Source organism: Cucurbita maxima, unplaced genomic scaffold (genome assembly GCF_002738345.1).
Source record: "Cucurbita maxima cultivar Rimu unplaced genomic scaffold, Cmax_1.0 Cma_Scf00005, whole genome shotgun sequence".
Taxonomy (NCBI): domain Eukaryota; kingdom Viridiplantae; phylum Streptophyta; class Magnoliopsida; order Cucurbitales; family Cucurbitaceae; genus Cucurbita; species Cucurbita maxima.
This window is the reverse complement of record NW_019272021.1, coordinates 3,970,239-3,988,128: the sequence shown is the minus strand read 5'-3', so window position 1 is coordinate 3,988,128 and position 17,890 is coordinate 3,970,239. Positions and strand designations below refer to the sequence as shown.

The window sequence follows — 17,890 nt, the reverse complement described above, 5'->3', positions numbered from 1 at the left end:
AATTTAATATTTGTACTTTCAATCAATCTAAAAATAAAATTTGTCCATGTGAAATATTGAACGCTATTTTTAAGACTAAAAATCTCGACCAACGAGATTTAAATGGGAATGGGAATGGTCAAATATTGATTTATCATTTGTTATTGCCGTGGATGTCAAATATACCTGTTGTATACACAAATTAGTCCGGGTGGAAAATGGCACCCTCCTCCCTCTATAATTTCCTAGACCTCAATCTTCCATAGAGAGATTCCCTAAGAACATAAATGAAAGGCGTTGTTTAATGAAATGGGGAAAAAGAATTATCTACATACAGGACAAATAACCCAAGTGGGCTTCTTTTCTTCTTCAACCTAACATTGCCCAACAATTTCTACCAAAATTCTTAGAATGCTAAGAGGTATTTTACAAGAATCTATAAAGTCGATATGTTGCGATTAAACCAGTCTGACAAGCGTCTAATTTTCTTCGACATGTCTTCGTTCTTAGCCACGAATGACTCGTAATTCGATAGCATTACCATGAAGTCATGCTTCAAAGCTTCCAAGTTTCGGTAGTAATCGTTCTGTAATCTTTCCTGGATTATCTCAAGGCACAATGGTACAGGAAACCTATAAATGTACAAGAGGCAAAAATTACACTCATATCTTGAATCCCCATGAAGTTTATGGCAAAATGGATTATTTATTAACCTACCTGTTCTTGAATTGTGTCTTCCGTGAGAGAAGCATCAGATCTTGAATCCCATAACGGCCCTGAGATTTTAAGGACAAAATCAGAACAAGATCATCATATGTATATAATCACAAAACATAATAAACCTTGAACAACCAGGCTACCTGCATAGGGGCCGACATTAATTGGTCGAAGGCAGTCGACAACTTTGCTTTATTTTCGTCATCTATTCGAGGCTGTTCCCACTGAGTAACAATATCATAAAGCTCCCAAGGACTATGTAAATGTGGTTCTGCAGGATCACTCCTATACTTAATTGTGTACCTTTCCCAAGGACTTTCTGGAAACTCTGAAGATTTTGGCTGCACAGAGACAATCCGACCATCCCACCAACTACCATCTACTCCAACATCATTTTTCCACCACACTTTGCACTTGTCCCTGAATGTCCAATTCCTCTGCATTGCTGCTTCAAACCGAGTTCTTTCGACTAAGAAGTCAGGGAAACTAGTCAACTCGGGCAGAGTTAACTTGAAAGATTGGAAGTATACAGAGGAAGCAGGATCTATGAACTTGAGTAGCATTTTACAGCAACTATCTCCGGAACCTGCAGAAGTTGAATAAACAAGCTCCACAACCTTACAGAACTCAACAGCTCGTATGGTTCCTCGGGTTGCGGTCCAAGGTCCCATGTCTTTTGTGTGACAGTAATTTGCACAGCAGTGATCTATGTATTCCTGATGACCCTGTCATTCACATTTCATTAATAATCAATGAAAACCATAATTAGCACTAAATATTAAAATGAGTTTAAGAATCAGGCTGCAGGAAACCATCCATGATGTACTTACCTGTCTCAGATATGCAACTTCATCTCCAAGTTGAGGAATATATCTGGAGCCACCCTCATGTGCAGGCATCATTAACCATGATCCTTTTCTGGCATATTGAACCGACTTTCTTCTATCTACAGGATTTAGGTCTTGAGTAAGACTACCCCTTCTGTTTCGAGTGGATCTGGATCCAACAGTCATCCTTGAGCTTGATCCCCACTCTTCACTTGGTATATGGGATCTGTTTGCAGGAGAATTTCCAGAACGTCTTGATTTTTGTTCAAGTTCTTGATCTTCGTCTGATTTTAGATCATCACACACATTATTTGGATCATATGAGTCCTTGAACCTTAAAGATCGTGTCTTACGAAGCATACTTTTGTGATTGTTTGCTTCAGCAGACAGACTAATGTTGCCCAATGCATGTTCCCCTGAGTCACAACCGTTGCTTTCTATATTGCTCTTTCCTTTGTTCGACTTGGATCTTCTATAAACAGCAGTGTACATTTTGTTTGTCTCAACTGCTTGCAACTCTGATGAGCTGCATAAGGTTGATATTGGTTTTTCATCCATCGCAGTGTCCATATCTTGTGGGCAATCATTTCTAAGATCAGAAAAAGCTTCATTCATGACAGTATCCTGCAGCCCATTCAGACGCCGTGGGCTTCCAGATACTGTATAGTATTCATCATTCTTTGAATTTTCGTCTAAGGATTCTATTTTGTGCTTCAAAGAATGTTCAGGATCCAAAGAACTACTCTTCAACCTTATCTTTGTACACATTGGTGCAATATTTTCAGTTTGCTCAGGAGCAGGAGTCCCATATTGTATTGATGTGGTTGCATCTGAAGAAAACATGAAATTCAAATTATTTGAATCATCATGATCATCACATGATTTGCTGTTGCTAACACATTTGAGCTCACCACCATTGACCATCTCAGGAGAGTGCCCAGAAGCATTATCATCGTCATCTTTCAAATTCGTCAGGGATACAGCATGTGTTTCATCTGCATGATAATTCTGTATCTTTGAATGGGGGGATGGTGCACCAAAATGATTTTCTCGTTCTAAATATTCATGAACAGTATTCTCATTTTCATTATGATCACCATTGCGAAATGGACTAGATAATGCATATGCATCTAATCTTATGCGCTTGGACGAACGAACCTTGGACCCTCCCCATCTTATGTTCCCATTTGTGTAGACCTCAGTCAGATCAGAATGTCCATCAGTATTTCCAAATTGTCTCTCGGATCTCATAAGATTCTGACTGGTTTCAATAACTTCCTTTGGTGATCTTGATGATGAGCTAGCCACATCAGCCATGTTGGTGCAAGTAAGTGTTGTGTTTGAAGGAGGATCAACCTTATTTGGATTCTTAAGGGAGAATTTAAGGATCAACTTCTTTCTGTTTCCAGAATCTACACGAGATTCAGGAACGTCGAGAGGTTTTGTAATCAACTCAGCTTCATCAAGGAATACTTCTTTCCCTTTTGAATGTTTATTTCTGTTTTGCAATGACCTTTCATATTCATCACTCTCAATGTCTGAATCTTCTAATGTAGATTCACTTTCTGAGCAATCACCTCCCGACTCATATTCATCTTCTCCATCTGTACATTTTCCCTTAAACGATGATATCCAGTTGCGGGCATTACGTGCAGCCGCTCTTTGAGGTCTTAATGACTTAGATGCTGATTTCTTTTTGGATGCTCTATGACCAGATTTTGACTTCCGATTTCTGGAATTCCTAACAGTATCACCTTCATACTCATCCATATTTCTTCTTTTAACACGCCTTCCTGAAGAAGTCATGACCTCCATCTGAAATATACGAGGAAAGAAAGAGTTCTATTTCAGAGGAAAAATATTTAAAAATGGAAATGGAACTTAATTGATGGAAATTAATATATTTAACGCGAAGAGAGGGATTCAGGGGAAGAAGATAACAATACTCACGTATGCTTTCTGTTTTTTCCTTTTTGACCTTCGAAGACCATCGTCAATCCCTGTGTCATCAGAGCTACATTCTGAATCCGTTGAGCAGTTCGAATTTAGGCTTCTTTGCTCCCCACCAGTAGAGTAATCCTCAGTGACGTTGTATTCCGAATCAGTATCATCGCTTTGTACTTCATTTTCTGGTCCCCAATCCATTGCATCCACAATCTCAGGCAATGGTTCAATCAACATGTCCAAGTCTGCCAAAGGCAGCAATTGGTAATCTGGGTCGAGATTGAAGTCAGGCCCAGTAGAAAGTTTTAGCGAAGAGGGACGCCACTCAAGACCCATAGCACCTAAACGTCTTTGCTGATATGCAGTCTGATAAGGTTCCGGATAAGGTATCATGCCTATCATTTTTCATCACACAAGCAGCAAACACAAAATGAATTAATAACAAGCTGAAACCATATACCAACATCAGTTGGAGTAGAGGGAAACCTGAGTCAGAAAGGAGATCTTGCAAATTCCGTCTGTAAGTACTGAGTTGGGTTTCCTGAATCCAATATTGGCTCAATCATAAGAAATAAAATAAAAGTAAAAAACAACAGAAAAGAAAAGAAACTATAATTTGATGAACCAGGTTATCACAGACCAACAGATATCACTTCATTGCATGTTTAATAACAACATATCATACATAGTTTTCTTACTTGGTCAACTACATTGCCGAAAGGATCCTGAATAAGTGGGCGATAGTCACCAAGAAAGAACTGCAGTAAGGGCAAGACAATCGGTATTAGAAACATTAGCAAAACATATGATCATGAAGGAAGCAAAGCAGAGATCGGCAAAATATTAATGAACTCAAGTACCTGATCATACTTGGCATCCTGTTGGGATTCTCCCTGACCGGTGCTTAATATATATAGCTGCCCAACATCATCTGAAAGTATAATTGATGTCCCGTCTCTACAAAACAGAGACAAAACTAAGACACTATAGTATAAGCATGCATGAGGGGTACATGGTAAAAAAGTAATCCCTCGCATTGAAATCATCTCAATATGAAGAACAGAACTAATCCATTTATACACAATCAGCTCAATAACATAATGATCATTATGATGAACCAATTACACGACAATTATAGCCATAGGAAAATATTGAATTTCTACAGCCCAATACTTGACTAAGATCGCCGAGCCTTTTAAATGTCATCATCCTGCACCACTCAATCATAACTTCTAGATTCATTACATCCACCAAAGCATCTTGAAATTTCCAACCTTCAATATCAAGAAATAAACACTTCATACAGCTGATTGCAAAGCAAAGACCATGGAATCATCCAAGCACCACAAATCTCAATGGTACCTTGGGTATCCAATAATCCAATCCTTCATAGCAACCCACTCAATCAGGCCCCCAAGTGATAAAAAATTCTCCCCCAATTTTTTTTTTTTTTTTTTTTTTTTTTTTTTTTTTTAAGTACGAAGCACATTAAAGTGCTATAGCCATTGAAGCTTAAAACATGAAACACCATTAAAGAAAAGCGGAAAAAAAAAAAAAAAAAAAACTTCTTTAAATGCATAATAAACAAATGTAAATAATTAGTTTGTACACGAAAAAGTATAGTATTATGAAAAATAATATAATGAAACTTTTAAAAATTAGAGTTTTGTAAGAGATTGTTTTAAAAAATGATGGTTATGGGGATACTTAGTAATTTCTCTTTAAAAAAAAAAAAACATGCATTGAAAAGATACTTCTTTTACCTGTACATCATAATTTCCACATCCGTTTATCAACTGTCCCACACATTGATACAACTATAAGAAAACATTAAACATCACCTACATTGATGAAAAATAACAAGATGCACATCATGCCATTATGCAGATTTCTTCCAGGAATGCATTCTAACCTCTCAAACATAAGTACATAAAACTACCGAACCATATCATTTCACGATAGAAAATGCTTTCGCAAATGGGAAAACACTAAAACAGAGATAAATCAAGCATATAAGGATCAATTTGGCAACTTGCAATATGAACTTACGAAGAAAACTTCCCATCAACCAGTTTGAAATGAGAAATTTCATATATCCGAATTGGCGTGCCTTCCCAAATCTAGAATCAAGTAACATCATATGAAACGAAAGTCCTCGTGAAAAAGTAACAAATAGAAATTTGAACAAGAAACTGAAAGGAACCCAAAAACTCACATCCCAAACTATTGTTTTTCCATCGTATCCAGCACTCATAGCAATCCTTGGATTAAAAGGATGAACATCGAGTACATACGTCTGTCAGAGATATAAAGCAATCTTATCAGAACTTACAACTACAAAGTGGATATCTTAGGCCTCATAATGCATTAAGCAATGAATGACATATTTTCAAAAGATAGAAGCTGCTAAAATTATTTTAGTATGGCTTTACTCTTCTTTTCTTCATTTCATGAGATGGATGTATTAGCAATCCAATTTGCTACATAATTAGTGTGAAGTATTGCATTATTTAGTTTGGGAAAGATAGTTCCTCGTTATTTGTCCCAATCTTCTGAAGGTTAGTTATACAGGCCAGTCTTAACCAAAATATCTTCTGATTAAATGAGTCATAAAATATAAATTTAAGTCCATGTCACAACCTGAAACAAAAATTACACGAAAGTCAGTCTGAGAACCTGAAACATAAGTATACTGATGATCCTTAAGTCGTAATATGCTGAACTGTTCTTGACATACAATTTTCTGCAAATAATTCACACCCCTCGAAGCAACCCCACCCTACAAACACACACACACACACACACAAAAGAACAAAACGCTCTGATCTTTAGTTTCATCCTTCTTCTTTATCATATCCAACAAATCACGTGGCAACAAAATCACCCAAATCAACGTTTTTTTCAACACTAGAGTAACTAAAACAATGAAGCCTTGATTGGTTTAGCTCCAGCTAAAATGAAAATCCTCTTTCTCACAATTTTTTAAATAATTTCATCCACACTAGTTCCACCAGTTAACGACTTCCATAAAACCCTAGACAATAGAAAATACTTGAAACGTTGTAATGGCAAAAATGCAAGGATGAAATAAGGAAGTATCTTTATGGTACTATGACTAGATAGGACTTCATAAAAGCCAGTCCTAAAATTTCTATAGGAGAAATATCATATGTGAACATGTAAAACAAAAAAAATTGCAAATAAATAAACCACTTACAGATTCAGTATGACCCGTCAAAGAGTGCACTAAGCTCCCATCAGAGGCATTCCAAACACAAATTCTACAATCTGTACCACATAGGAAAAACTACTTAGGTTGAGAAATTTATAACTTATGCTCCTAAAGTTTACAAAACTGCTTGAGTTCCTAAGAATTTTTTACACAGACGTCCAGCAGTCTTACTACAAAAAAAATTAACCATGAAAATGAAGTAATCCATCATTGATGATTAAAAAAACTGAGATTGCACTGACAGCAATATTGTTTATTCTCCCACAAGATAGAGTCATCAAAATTTGTACAAATACGTGCATGTGCATGTGCATTAAAGTTTTAAATGTCGACATCTACGGACTCCTCTCATTGTAATTTCTTAGGGTTTAGGGACTCCTCTTATTTTTATATTCTCGTATGATCAATGAAATGATTATTTCTTCTTCAAAAAAAATATTCGGCCTCTAAGATATAATAGAAATGGATGGAAATGTAGATGAACATATCGACATGTAGAGAGAAATTTAAAACCATGGTGTGAACATGCATTTTGCGTGTGTGCACAAGAGAGATCTAGAAAACTATGGAGGTACATTTCGTGTGTGTTTGCAAGAGAGATCTAAAAAAATATGGAGGGTACTTGGAGAAAATTACAGAAACCATAGGAGAAAATATACCCAAAGAGATCACATGCTTAGATGTTTTATATTCATTATAAAGAATAATTAAAAGATTACCCTAATGATTGTTTCTTATTAAAAAAACAGATTACAATAATGATTTTTTTAATATAAATTTTGATATTTGAATTAAATATCTTTCTGATATCTTTTTCTACTCATGCCGATGTTAAAACTTAAAGTGACAAATGAAATCAGGGATATGTCATATTTACAATCAATATTTTCTTTCAAGCTTCGAGTACGTAACAAAAGAGACTTCAAAAAGGTATTCTACAGTATCTATATCTTTGATAATGAGGTAGAGAAAAAGCTGACCCATTATAGCTGCTAAGACAAAACGATTATCTAGGCTCCAAATTATCATATTTACACCACGAGGGGTAGGAAGAATCCTCTGACGAGGGCCACCTCGGGCAGGTTGTGGGGGCATGGGTGGAGGAGGCACTTTTAAATGGTATGCACGGGTCCAGCGACCTACCTTCCCCTGAAACAAAAAATTGAAAGCAATGTACATTAAATATCAGAGAGGTATAAAAACTATGTTTTAGTAGATCCATAACAGAAAGTTACAAGAACCTCTTTCCCTCACATTGAGTAGGAAAACAGCAATAAAAGTAATGAGTAACGTAAAAACTTACATGTGACCTCCGTGACCTTGGAACCCAAATAATTGCACTGCCATCACGAGAACAAGTAACTATATTGTCATAAGTGAACCTGGAACCACATAAAGGAACTAACTTAGAATAAAAGTGCTCGATAACAAAGGAAATATGCACAATCCATCTTTTACTTTACTTGACATGAATATGGATACCAATGGTCTCTCAATAGACTCTCCACCAATTAAGTGAAGAAATGAGTGGTTTTGACGCAATAATGCATCGAATGAGAATGAAATGAAAAATGCTCATGTAAAAGCGAACAATATATATAATGAGATATTTTATGGCCTACATATGTAACTCAGAGAAGTACTTTTGACCAAGCATGCTGAGCAAACTTGGAAGTACCGAACCTTATAGGACTACAAAAAAAAATTTGAAAAGAGACTTGGACGGAAAAAATTCAAATCAAATATAATAGGAGGTGAAAAATAAAATAAGCAAAAAGCAGATGAAACTATCAGCAGTCGTTGACAATAGCGTCCTCTAAACAGTTATATCCTCTAGCTCTAAACATTTTTCCCACCAGATGTAATAACAACACACACCAGGAGTTTTTGAACTTGTGAACATTGTCTTCCTTCACAATGTCAGTAGTTGTAAATCTTGATGCTACGGCACATCCACTGCAGAAATATAGCAAGAGTAGATTAGCTTGAAACTTTTAATAATATATAAGAACCTATAGAATAAGAGGATCTGACCTGAATTGCACATAATTGACATCATTCTCATGGCCAGCTAACACATCAATCTCGTGGTTTGGTTGGTCTGGGTTATCATTGTTTCCTTTACAGGCACTCCAAACCTGCTTGGTAAAAGATCATATGAAGATTAGTTAATAAACCATACCTGCTTTGCCTATAGGAACTTATCCTTGCTTCAAAGTTTAAAAGCTACGCATGAAAATCATTCAAGAGCTTAAAGAGGGTAAAGATACTATTTGAAGAAAACTAGTAATCTTACCCTTGCTAGAGTGTCAGAACTACCAGTAACAAAAATAGTGCCACAAGCATTAAATGCACAGCAAAATATTTGATGACTCTGAGGAAGAGTACTCGCAGAAGAGCCACCATTTCTTGCTGCAGCGAAAAAAATATTGCAAAATAAGTGTTAGGCAAACAAGATATCAATGATATCAATAATAACAAAAAATCAGCCAACCAATCACAGAGTCCAAAGGCCTTGGAACATAAATCCGAGGAGCATTCTGAGAAGAGCTCCGAGCATCCCATAACCTACACGTTCCATCATCTGACGATCTGCATGAAATAGAGAAAGCTTACAGAGTGATTTCATACGAAATGCACAATGTTTCATTTTCTAGTGGTTATATGCAAAAATTGTGTTAAGACAAATAAAATAGAACATTGCATCTAACAAGTTCTTCATAAGGGAACCTGAGCAGTACAAGCAAAACAAAATTTAGACTACTTTCCATATGAAACACAGAGTAGATACAATCTACATCACAAGAGGAAAGCATTGGCTATCAATTTCCATGAATCAAGATAAAGTTGCAGATAAGAATTTCCTCATAATGGCTCCATACAAAATGAATCATAAAGTTTATGCACCTGTCTCTCAAAAGAAAGACAGCAGCCCCACATCTTTTGTGTTAAAGTTATGAAAGCCATGACATTTGAAAATTGATGCTTATGTCATTGGACAATGGTCCTACATGTGTCATCCGGAGAGAAAGTCTGCTTCTTGTTTGTAAAAAAAACAATAAAAAGGAAAAACAAAACTTCATCGACTAAGCTAAATGGTGAAAAGGAATCAGCCTTACGAAAGAAGCTGATAGGCAGCTCTGGGACTAAAGGCAATTGCAGTAACAGCACCAGTATGTCCTCGTAAGACTGAAATTGGCAGCCCATCAGGCAAACGCCACTGTAATAAACCACAAGGGAAAACAAGTAAAGGTTGGTTTTCCACAATATAAAAGTAAACAGAAATGAATCTGTCAGCAAAGTGAACTTACAACACGAATAACAAAATCATTTGAAGATGACGCCACCACAGCATTGTTAGAACTTACAGCAAGGTCAGTGATATCACCCTTTTGAAGAATAAAATACAGCAACATATAAGCACACTCTACTCAAGAAATTTTGAAATCTGCCAGTGTTCTACTCCAAAAAATTAAATCACACCTCATGTCCTCGGCAGCTTGCCAAGCAATATGCAGTTTCCATTGACCAAATCTTTACAAGGCGATCATCTGAACCAGTTATAACATACCTTCCCATGCGATCAAAACTTGCTGTCAAAAGTGAAATGAAAAATGAATCATTGCCTAGGCAAGGAAATAATATGAACCAGTGGTTGGCTCAGGGGATGGGATGGTATTTGTGGGTATTTTAATCGACCCTGAGGAGATAAAATAATATGCGGGGGGAAGCAACTGAGAGCCCTTTCTTTATGAATAACCGAACTTTTTTTTAGAACAAATGAAAGAAGCAATTGAGAGTTAGTTGATTACCACCTCAATTATACGCTCAGAACCTCATTAATAGAAACTGTATACACAATTTTAGCGTCATTCTCTCCTATAACTAATTTCCTTAATGTTAAATTTTTTTGTAGGGAACTGATATATTACTCGAGCTCAGATCAAAGATAGACTTCGCAGGGACTTGCACCTCCAGATTTGACAATCTTGAATGAAGATCAGGTTGGTGCTTCCATGAGTGGGCATTGGATCGGTCTCTTCTCCACAATCAAAACCAAAAGGGTTTTCAAGCTAAAAATCCAGTGGGCCTCGAGATAGGAGTTTCATGCTTTTGATGTTACTGGATTCTAGATTTGATGTTACTTGACACCTAGTGATTAGTGTCCCGTTAATGTTGCTGTGCTTCCATCCCATCAGCCATTCCAAACTAAGAATGGAGTTGTGACTAACCTTGCAGGTAGCTCTTTCACTTATATGCTTGGTAAGTTTCAGGAGTTCCATGGGGATTTCCCTATTAGCATCCAAGATAGAGATACCTTCAATGTAGTATAGAGAGAGTCAATCTTGAATTTTTTACTCTTTCAGATTTGGGCTATGGTGTTGGAAGAGAGTAGAGTTGCAGAGGTAGTTGTTGAATCACCACAAAACCAAAAAGCTTAAGTTGGTGGGTTATGATAAATAGAGTCCTATATCGATACTTTTACACTCCTCTTGTACAATAAAATGTTTTGTCTCTTGTTCCAAAAAAAAACTTTTACACTCCCACTCACTCGTGGACTTGGTGAATAACTCGTCCTCCTCTCTTTGAACTATGGGATGTTTTTGGTTCTTTTTGTACTTTTTAGAAAACCTAACAAGTGAATCAATAAAGGAAATGATTTTATAAGGGTTCGAACACAAGATCCCCTGCTTCTTATACCATCTTAAGTCATCACTAAGCCCAAAAAACTCAAGCGGATGGGTTATAGTAAATTTAGTCCTGTATCAATACTTTAACAGTAGCATAATACAATACTACTGGAAAAGAGAGAGACAATAAGGTACTTCCAAGCTAAGTATCCTCCCAAAATTTGATATTGAGGTCATTTTTCAACTTCAAAGGAATTTTATAAATAATGAGGACTTTTATAATCCAGATGTCCTCCCCCCTATAGCTTTTTGAAAGTTTAACACCATGAACATCGGGACACTAATCACAAGGTGGCCACAGTAACTTTTATCCGAACAGAAATGTTCCCCATGGCAAAACAGCAACTCCATTGAACACGGAAGACAAGTTTTTGTTTGGAAAAAGATCACTGATCCCCAAGCCACCAGAGAGAGAAACAGAGGCATGCCAAATATAAAAATAAATAAATAAACAAAACCCAAGAAGAAGACAAACTAAAGAAAAGGGCTCCAATGTAGCACGATCAAAACTAGTTCCTTCTCCAGTACTGCATATCAAATATATCATTAGTGCTTTTGTTTCAACCTTTTCATCAACAATTAGCTTGCTGTTGTCTTCTTTACCTTATACAGGTCTTTAGTTGTATTCGTCAAGAAGACTTTCCAGCTAGGTCCTGAAAGGCTTGTGAGTTCTATTCCTTCTGACGATACTTTTTTTAATTTATGGGAGAATTGTAAAGCTACCCATTCCTCCACATGTTAGTAACTTCATTTGAAAGAACCATGGCTCCAGAAGAAGTTATCAATCTCAGATTTGATAAATGGTGTCAGGTGGTTCTTAAACAGTCTCATAGCTCTACACTTTTAACCAGGTATAGCACCCATCCGATTGTCAATCTCAAAGAGAGAAAGTGTAACGGTCCAAGCCCACCGCTAGCATATGTTGTCCTCTTTGGGCTTTCCTTTCTGGGTTTACCCTCAAGGTTTTTAAAACGCGTCTACTAGGGAAAGATTTCCACACCCTTATAAAGGGTGTTTCGTTCTCCTCCCCAACCAATGTAGGATCTCATAATCCACCCCCCTTCAAGGCCCAACGTCTTTGCTGGCACTCGTTCCTTTCTCCAATCAATGTGAGACCCCCACCAAATCCACCCCTTACTGGCACACTGCCTCATGTCTAACCCCTATTTAGGGAATAGCCTCCTCGCTGGCACATCGCCCAGTGTCTGGCTCTAATACCATTTGTAACAGCTCAAGCCAACCGCTAACAAATATTGTTCTCTTTGGGTTTTCCTTTTCGGGCTTACCCTCAAGGTTTTTAAAACGCGTCTGCTAGGGAAAGATTTTCCCACCCTTATAAAGGGTGTTTCGTTCTCCCCACCTAGGTTCTCCACCCCTGATTTTCATGATTCTCAGGTTGAATATCTCTTTCGACCAAACTTCCAACTAGTCACCGGTGTTTGGTTAATGATTAAAGAGAGAGCTGAAAAGTTGTAAACCAAACATTTCTTAGGTCTTGGTGCAAGTTTAGTAACCAGCAGCAATACAGGATATTGAATATTTGGTAGATTCCTGATGGCATGTGGTCAAATAAGGCAAATTCTCGTGAGATTAAACGAGATGTAAATAAGCTATCTCAGACATTCACACTAAGGAGAAAAATCAAGTAGCAAAGAAATTAAACTGTAGCTCATTTTCCTTATGATAAAAAGTTACCACAATAAACAGCATTACGATGCCCTCGTAGCCTCTTTATGTTTTGCATTTTCTGCACCATTGTTGATGGCTTAGCAATTGCATAACATGCTGCACGCACAGAAGGAGCACGTTGATGTCGGGAGAAACCACCTCCAATTTCTCTCAAACTTAATCCACGAACAGAATCAGCTTTCATATGAGGCCAACGCATGTGTGCCGGGGGACCACTTGGTTTGCCAACTCCATCATGTTTATCATCTGGGAATCAAGAATTTTCCATATAAAATAAATGGACAGCAGTAGCTCCACAAAACAAAAAAACAGAATAGTAAGTCTAAAACTTCCACGTAACTAATTGAACAGTGACCAAACACAGTATAAGAATGCATCGTTGGTATAAGAACCTAAATACACTTCACTAATGGTATCCAATAATTCCTGTACATAGCATAACATAATAACAGTTGACAAGGACAATGTGCAAGCAAATATCACTTACAGCTCAGAAGTGAAAATGTGCCCGTTCCCAATAATGTAGGTACGTCCGCTGCATTTGGAGCAATTGCACCACTCATACCCCTAGATGGAGGGGCCTTGTTAAGCATCAATTGCTTCAAAAGCTTTATCAGGTGATTCTTATCGACATGTGGATACCTTTAAGGGTAACAACAACATAAGAAAAATCATTCCATGGAAGGCTACGAAAAGTAACAATACAAGATAGATTAACCTTTGCGTGCACTGAATCAAATTCAACAATGAACTATGGAAGAAGCAAGTACCAAATGCACGGTGTTTTATCCCTTTTCTCTTTCAATAAGTAATAGGATTTTCATTAGTAATCTTAGGGCCAAAATTCCCATCACCGTCCCCAAAAGAAAAGTTTCAAGAGAAGGACACAAAAACAGCCTAAGACATCAATATCAAAAGCCCCCCTCCAGAGGGAGAGAGTGAATGGTCAATAACAAAGCAATAAAATGTCCTAAACCTTACATCTCCCACATGAAGAGACTTTCATTTCTTAAATGAGGGAGTCACTTTCGGAAAGAACAACAAAACTTCAGAGTAGAAAACCCACACAAGATTAAACTTGAGAACATTCAGAAAACAAATTAGAAGAGCCACACAGGGAAATGGGACCCAAATAGCTGAACAGAGGTAGATGCTTTAATACCAAAAACACTTACTGTTGTGCTCCAACCAAAGCTAAAGTAATGCAAAACTGATTGTTTTGATCTGTTAGAATCCGTACCTAAAAAACTTAAGCAATGCTAATTGATTAACAATAAGAGATGCATACCTCTCCACTAAGTGTTGGTAACTTAATGGAAATGACAAGCCATCGTCATTTTCATGCCCACTATGCATCCCATTTCTTGAATACCAAGCATGATATCGTCGGGGTAAAAGCTGATTTTCAAAAAGCTCATCCCAGAGCAGCCCACAAGTTCTACGACATGGCCCAGATGAAAGAAAGTGCATAATAAGAAAATAAACTTCTCTAGGGTCAATTTCTACATCAGACTCCAACGTCTGGTTAGTCTCAGGTTCTTCAAATTGAGCTTGCTCATGCACCTTAGCGGGAAAACTTGAATGTTTCAAGTTAATAGAAGGTGTAGCACCACAAACAAACTTCCGAAGAGCCATATTAGTCATAGAACCTACAAGTAGAAAAACCAAACATTCATCAATATACATTTAAAAATCAAATACTTGGCCAAATCAACATTTTTAATAGGAAACAGTACCCATTTATTGATACGATGAAGTAGGACATAAAAGAAGTTCATACTGGATAATAACTACAAAAAAAAAAAAATACCTCCATTGAATTGTAATGGTAGATAAACTGCAATTACAAAAAGGAGACAATTTGCTCCAAATGATAGCTAAAAATGTGAGTGTGGATTCGATAAAATAATTGACATCACAGTTTTTATCCATGAAAATGTGAGTGTTGCGTTCCAACCAAAGATTCCAAAGGAAAACACGAACATGAAAAAGCCAAAGGAATATTGTCGAAAGTTAAAAATAAAAAATATAAAAAAATCTCTGAAACACATTTTTTAAAGAGTTAGATTAGCAAGAGAAATATTATAAGGAAAATAAGGCAGTATATCCTTCATTTGGCTTAACCTTCTGTTTTTTCTTTAACAAGAACAAACTTTTCATTGATAAATGAAACAGTAGAAATAGTGTTAAAAGATACAAACTTCCAAAAGGGGTGAAACCCCAAATATTATAGTGACCATCTAAGAAGCTCTAGAGTCATCTAGAAGGTGATCCCATGACTTTGAAATGAATAATATTTCTTCATCCCCCTGGTTGATTTTCAACTCGAGGAGCTCTATAGTGACCACCTAAGAAGCAGAAACACTATAGTTTGTCTATGGACACTTAGACACTCTTAACACTTATTTAACATGCATAGACACTTGTTAGTGCAGTAGATGCATTAAACATTAGTGTGCAAAGTCAAAATAGGTCCAACATTTGTTAGACATGCATTGAACATTTGTTAAGTATACTGAATCGACGCATATATGAAAAATGAAAAAATTCAAGATCGATAGTGAAATACATCAAACTAATTTTTAAGCATGTAAATGTATAAACTTACCGACTTTGAATTATCTTCCAGCATAAAAATGATATATATTTTAATAAATGTGTCCTTGTCGTGTCCGTGTCCTAAATTTTTAAAAAATGATGTGTCATCGTATTCATGTTGTGTCATATCCATATCTTGTATCTGTAAATGTGTTTCTTCGGCAACCATCCTATAATACTAAAACCACCACCAATATACCAAGGAATATTTAGTCTTTTGAACAAATTTAAAAACCACAGAAAACCAAATGCTATCTATTTTATAAAAAAAATCCAACTTCACGCCTCTTCCTCTTCCTTTATAAACTCATTCTCTCTTGCCTGTAATTTTCTTACTTCGGTATTCATAATCACGGTCATACCCAGATGAATTCCTTCTCCTGAAACATCTTACTCAAAGCCCTCCCCTTTCACCACTGAAGTTATTGCTCGTCAGCAAAACCCCTCTCTCAAGCCGTGTCCCACTCAAGGAAATCAATGAAAAAACTGGCAAAGAAAGCATTACTCTCAAGCCATATCCATCTGGAGTAAGTTGAGAAAAAATTGTCCCTCATGAGCCATGTCCTCCAGTTCTCTCCCAAATTATCAAAGGCAGAGCGAAGCTCTTGAAGAGAAAACCATGTTGGCGATGGGGAATGTGAGAAAGTGAGAGAGAACTGGTAATAATGCAGCTATAGTATAATACCAAAGACTACGAGGAAACACCAAATCCAAAGTGAATGTGAATTATATTATGAAGCTAAGCCAAAAGAACCGCATACCAAAGTAATCAATCGAAGAAAAGAAAACCCAGACCTACTGAACTGAAGGAGTCACAGAATCCATCAAGATGGTTAGTCCCAGAAACTCAGAAATTATTTTCTGCACCTACGAAATCCTGACCTATCAAAATCCATTATGCATTGTTGTTCCATTCCGTAAACTCTAATTCAGTTTCATAGAAACTTCCACAGGACAATTTAACTAGAGAACAAGAAACATACACAATTTCATCATACCAAATTTAAACGCCCACACAATGAACAAGCCCTACCCCAAAACATTTACGAACACAAAATCTGCCATTTAATAAGTACCTTCAATGGAGTTAGCTGCAAATTCCCAACAAAACTTCTACGGCGCACAACTGCATCTCAGCTTCTGAGAGTGGTGGATATGGATCACGAAACTCAAAAAATAATTGCAGTGATGAGATTTCGAAACGAATGGGGATAGAATGGAAACTATAGAGCGTGGCGAAGGACGAAGAATATAGGTTTAGATTCATGGAGCTCAGAAATTTTCATTGGGAATTTGTGTAGAGAGTTGGTTCTTCTTATATGTTCTTTTCTTTTTTTCTTCCTTTTTCCTTTCAGTCCACAGGAAAAAGAGAGCAATACAGAAACAGCGAGACGAATAAAAAGGAAATGGGAAGAAAATAAAGAACAAACCTTCTAGCCAACTTCATTCAGTCGCTTCGAGGCGGTCCATCGCCCCGTCCGACGTCGTTTAATGTTTTTAAAGAAACGACGCCGTTTGAACCCCGGGGATTAAAAAATGGATTATAATACCATTATCAATAAATTATGATAGTTTTCCTTTTTCTTTATTTATTTGATTTTATCGAACTAATTAAATGTTAAAATTAACCAGTTATATATATAGTACGAGTTATGGTAGGAGTGCATAATGGTTCGGTTGGGAAAATCTCTGGAAAGTAACTACTCGTCTGGGTTGAGTTGGATAGTCCAAATTGGTCCTATTCATGATCCGGATGAAGCTTGGGTGAAACTAAGTGAAGGTCCGAATCGACTAATATTGAAGAATCAATGGATGAGTTGTGGTTATGGGTGAAAATGTCACTCGAACCCAAAGCTAACTGGTTTCTCTTTGAAATGCATTGAGGCGCCGGAGTTGACTAGACATCTAGGGGTAAAGCACTGTTTACAATGCGGGCTGCAAGAGTGATACCAAATCGAAGCAAACTCTGAATACTAAATATGATCTCAAAATAATAGAGGTCAAGGTCGGCCTTGAGACGATGGAGGATAAGTTTCATCGTCGAGAGGGAAATAGCCCGAATCACCTAAGGCTGGCAGCTCAATTATTTGTGGTCATATGAACCCCTTAAAAAAAATCATTCTAAATTTTATTGTTATTAATATTTAATAAAATAAAATAAAGAGTTTAAATGATATATCTAGTTAATATTAAATTAGATGGAAAATGATCCA

General features: G+C 36.7%; 1 protein-coding gene across 2 annotated transcripts; it reads right to left on the bottom strand.

Annotated features, from left to right (window-relative positions):
• Positions 1–107: 107 nt before the first annotated feature.
• LOC111479316 (bromodomain and WD repeat-containing protein 1-like) lies at positions 108–17,065 on the bottom strand. Of its 2 annotated transcripts, none has more exons than XM_023123882.1 (24): positions 16,754–17,065; positions 14,368–14,728; positions 13,567–13,721; positions 13,086–13,325; positions 10,183–10,292; positions 10,011–10,088; positions 9,819–9,919; positions 9,194–9,291; positions 8,996–9,111; positions 8,734–8,837; positions 8,578–8,655; positions 8,003–8,081; positions 7,680–7,848; positions 6,685–6,755; positions 5,683–5,763; positions 5,517–5,587; positions 4,328–4,424; positions 4,166–4,225; positions 3,954–4,008; positions 3,474–3,862; positions 1,527–3,338; positions 840–1,421; positions 697–755; positions 108–611 (listed from the first exon to the last, which is right to left on the bottom strand). In XM_023123882.1, the coding sequence occupies exons 2-24, from the start codon at positions 14,721–14,723 to the stop codon at positions 416–418; spliced, it is 5,157 nt and encodes a 1,718-aa protein (XP_022979650.1). In that variant the 5' UTR covers positions 14,724–14,728; positions 16,754–17,065; the 3' UTR covers positions 108–415. The 2 variants fall into 2 exon arrangements, with proteins under 2 accessions (XP_022979650.1, XP_022979651.1); XM_023123883.1 differs by lacking the exon at positions 16,754–17,065 and adding an exon at positions 16,014–16,074.
• Between the last annotated feature and the right edge of the window lie 825 nt (positions 17,066–17,890).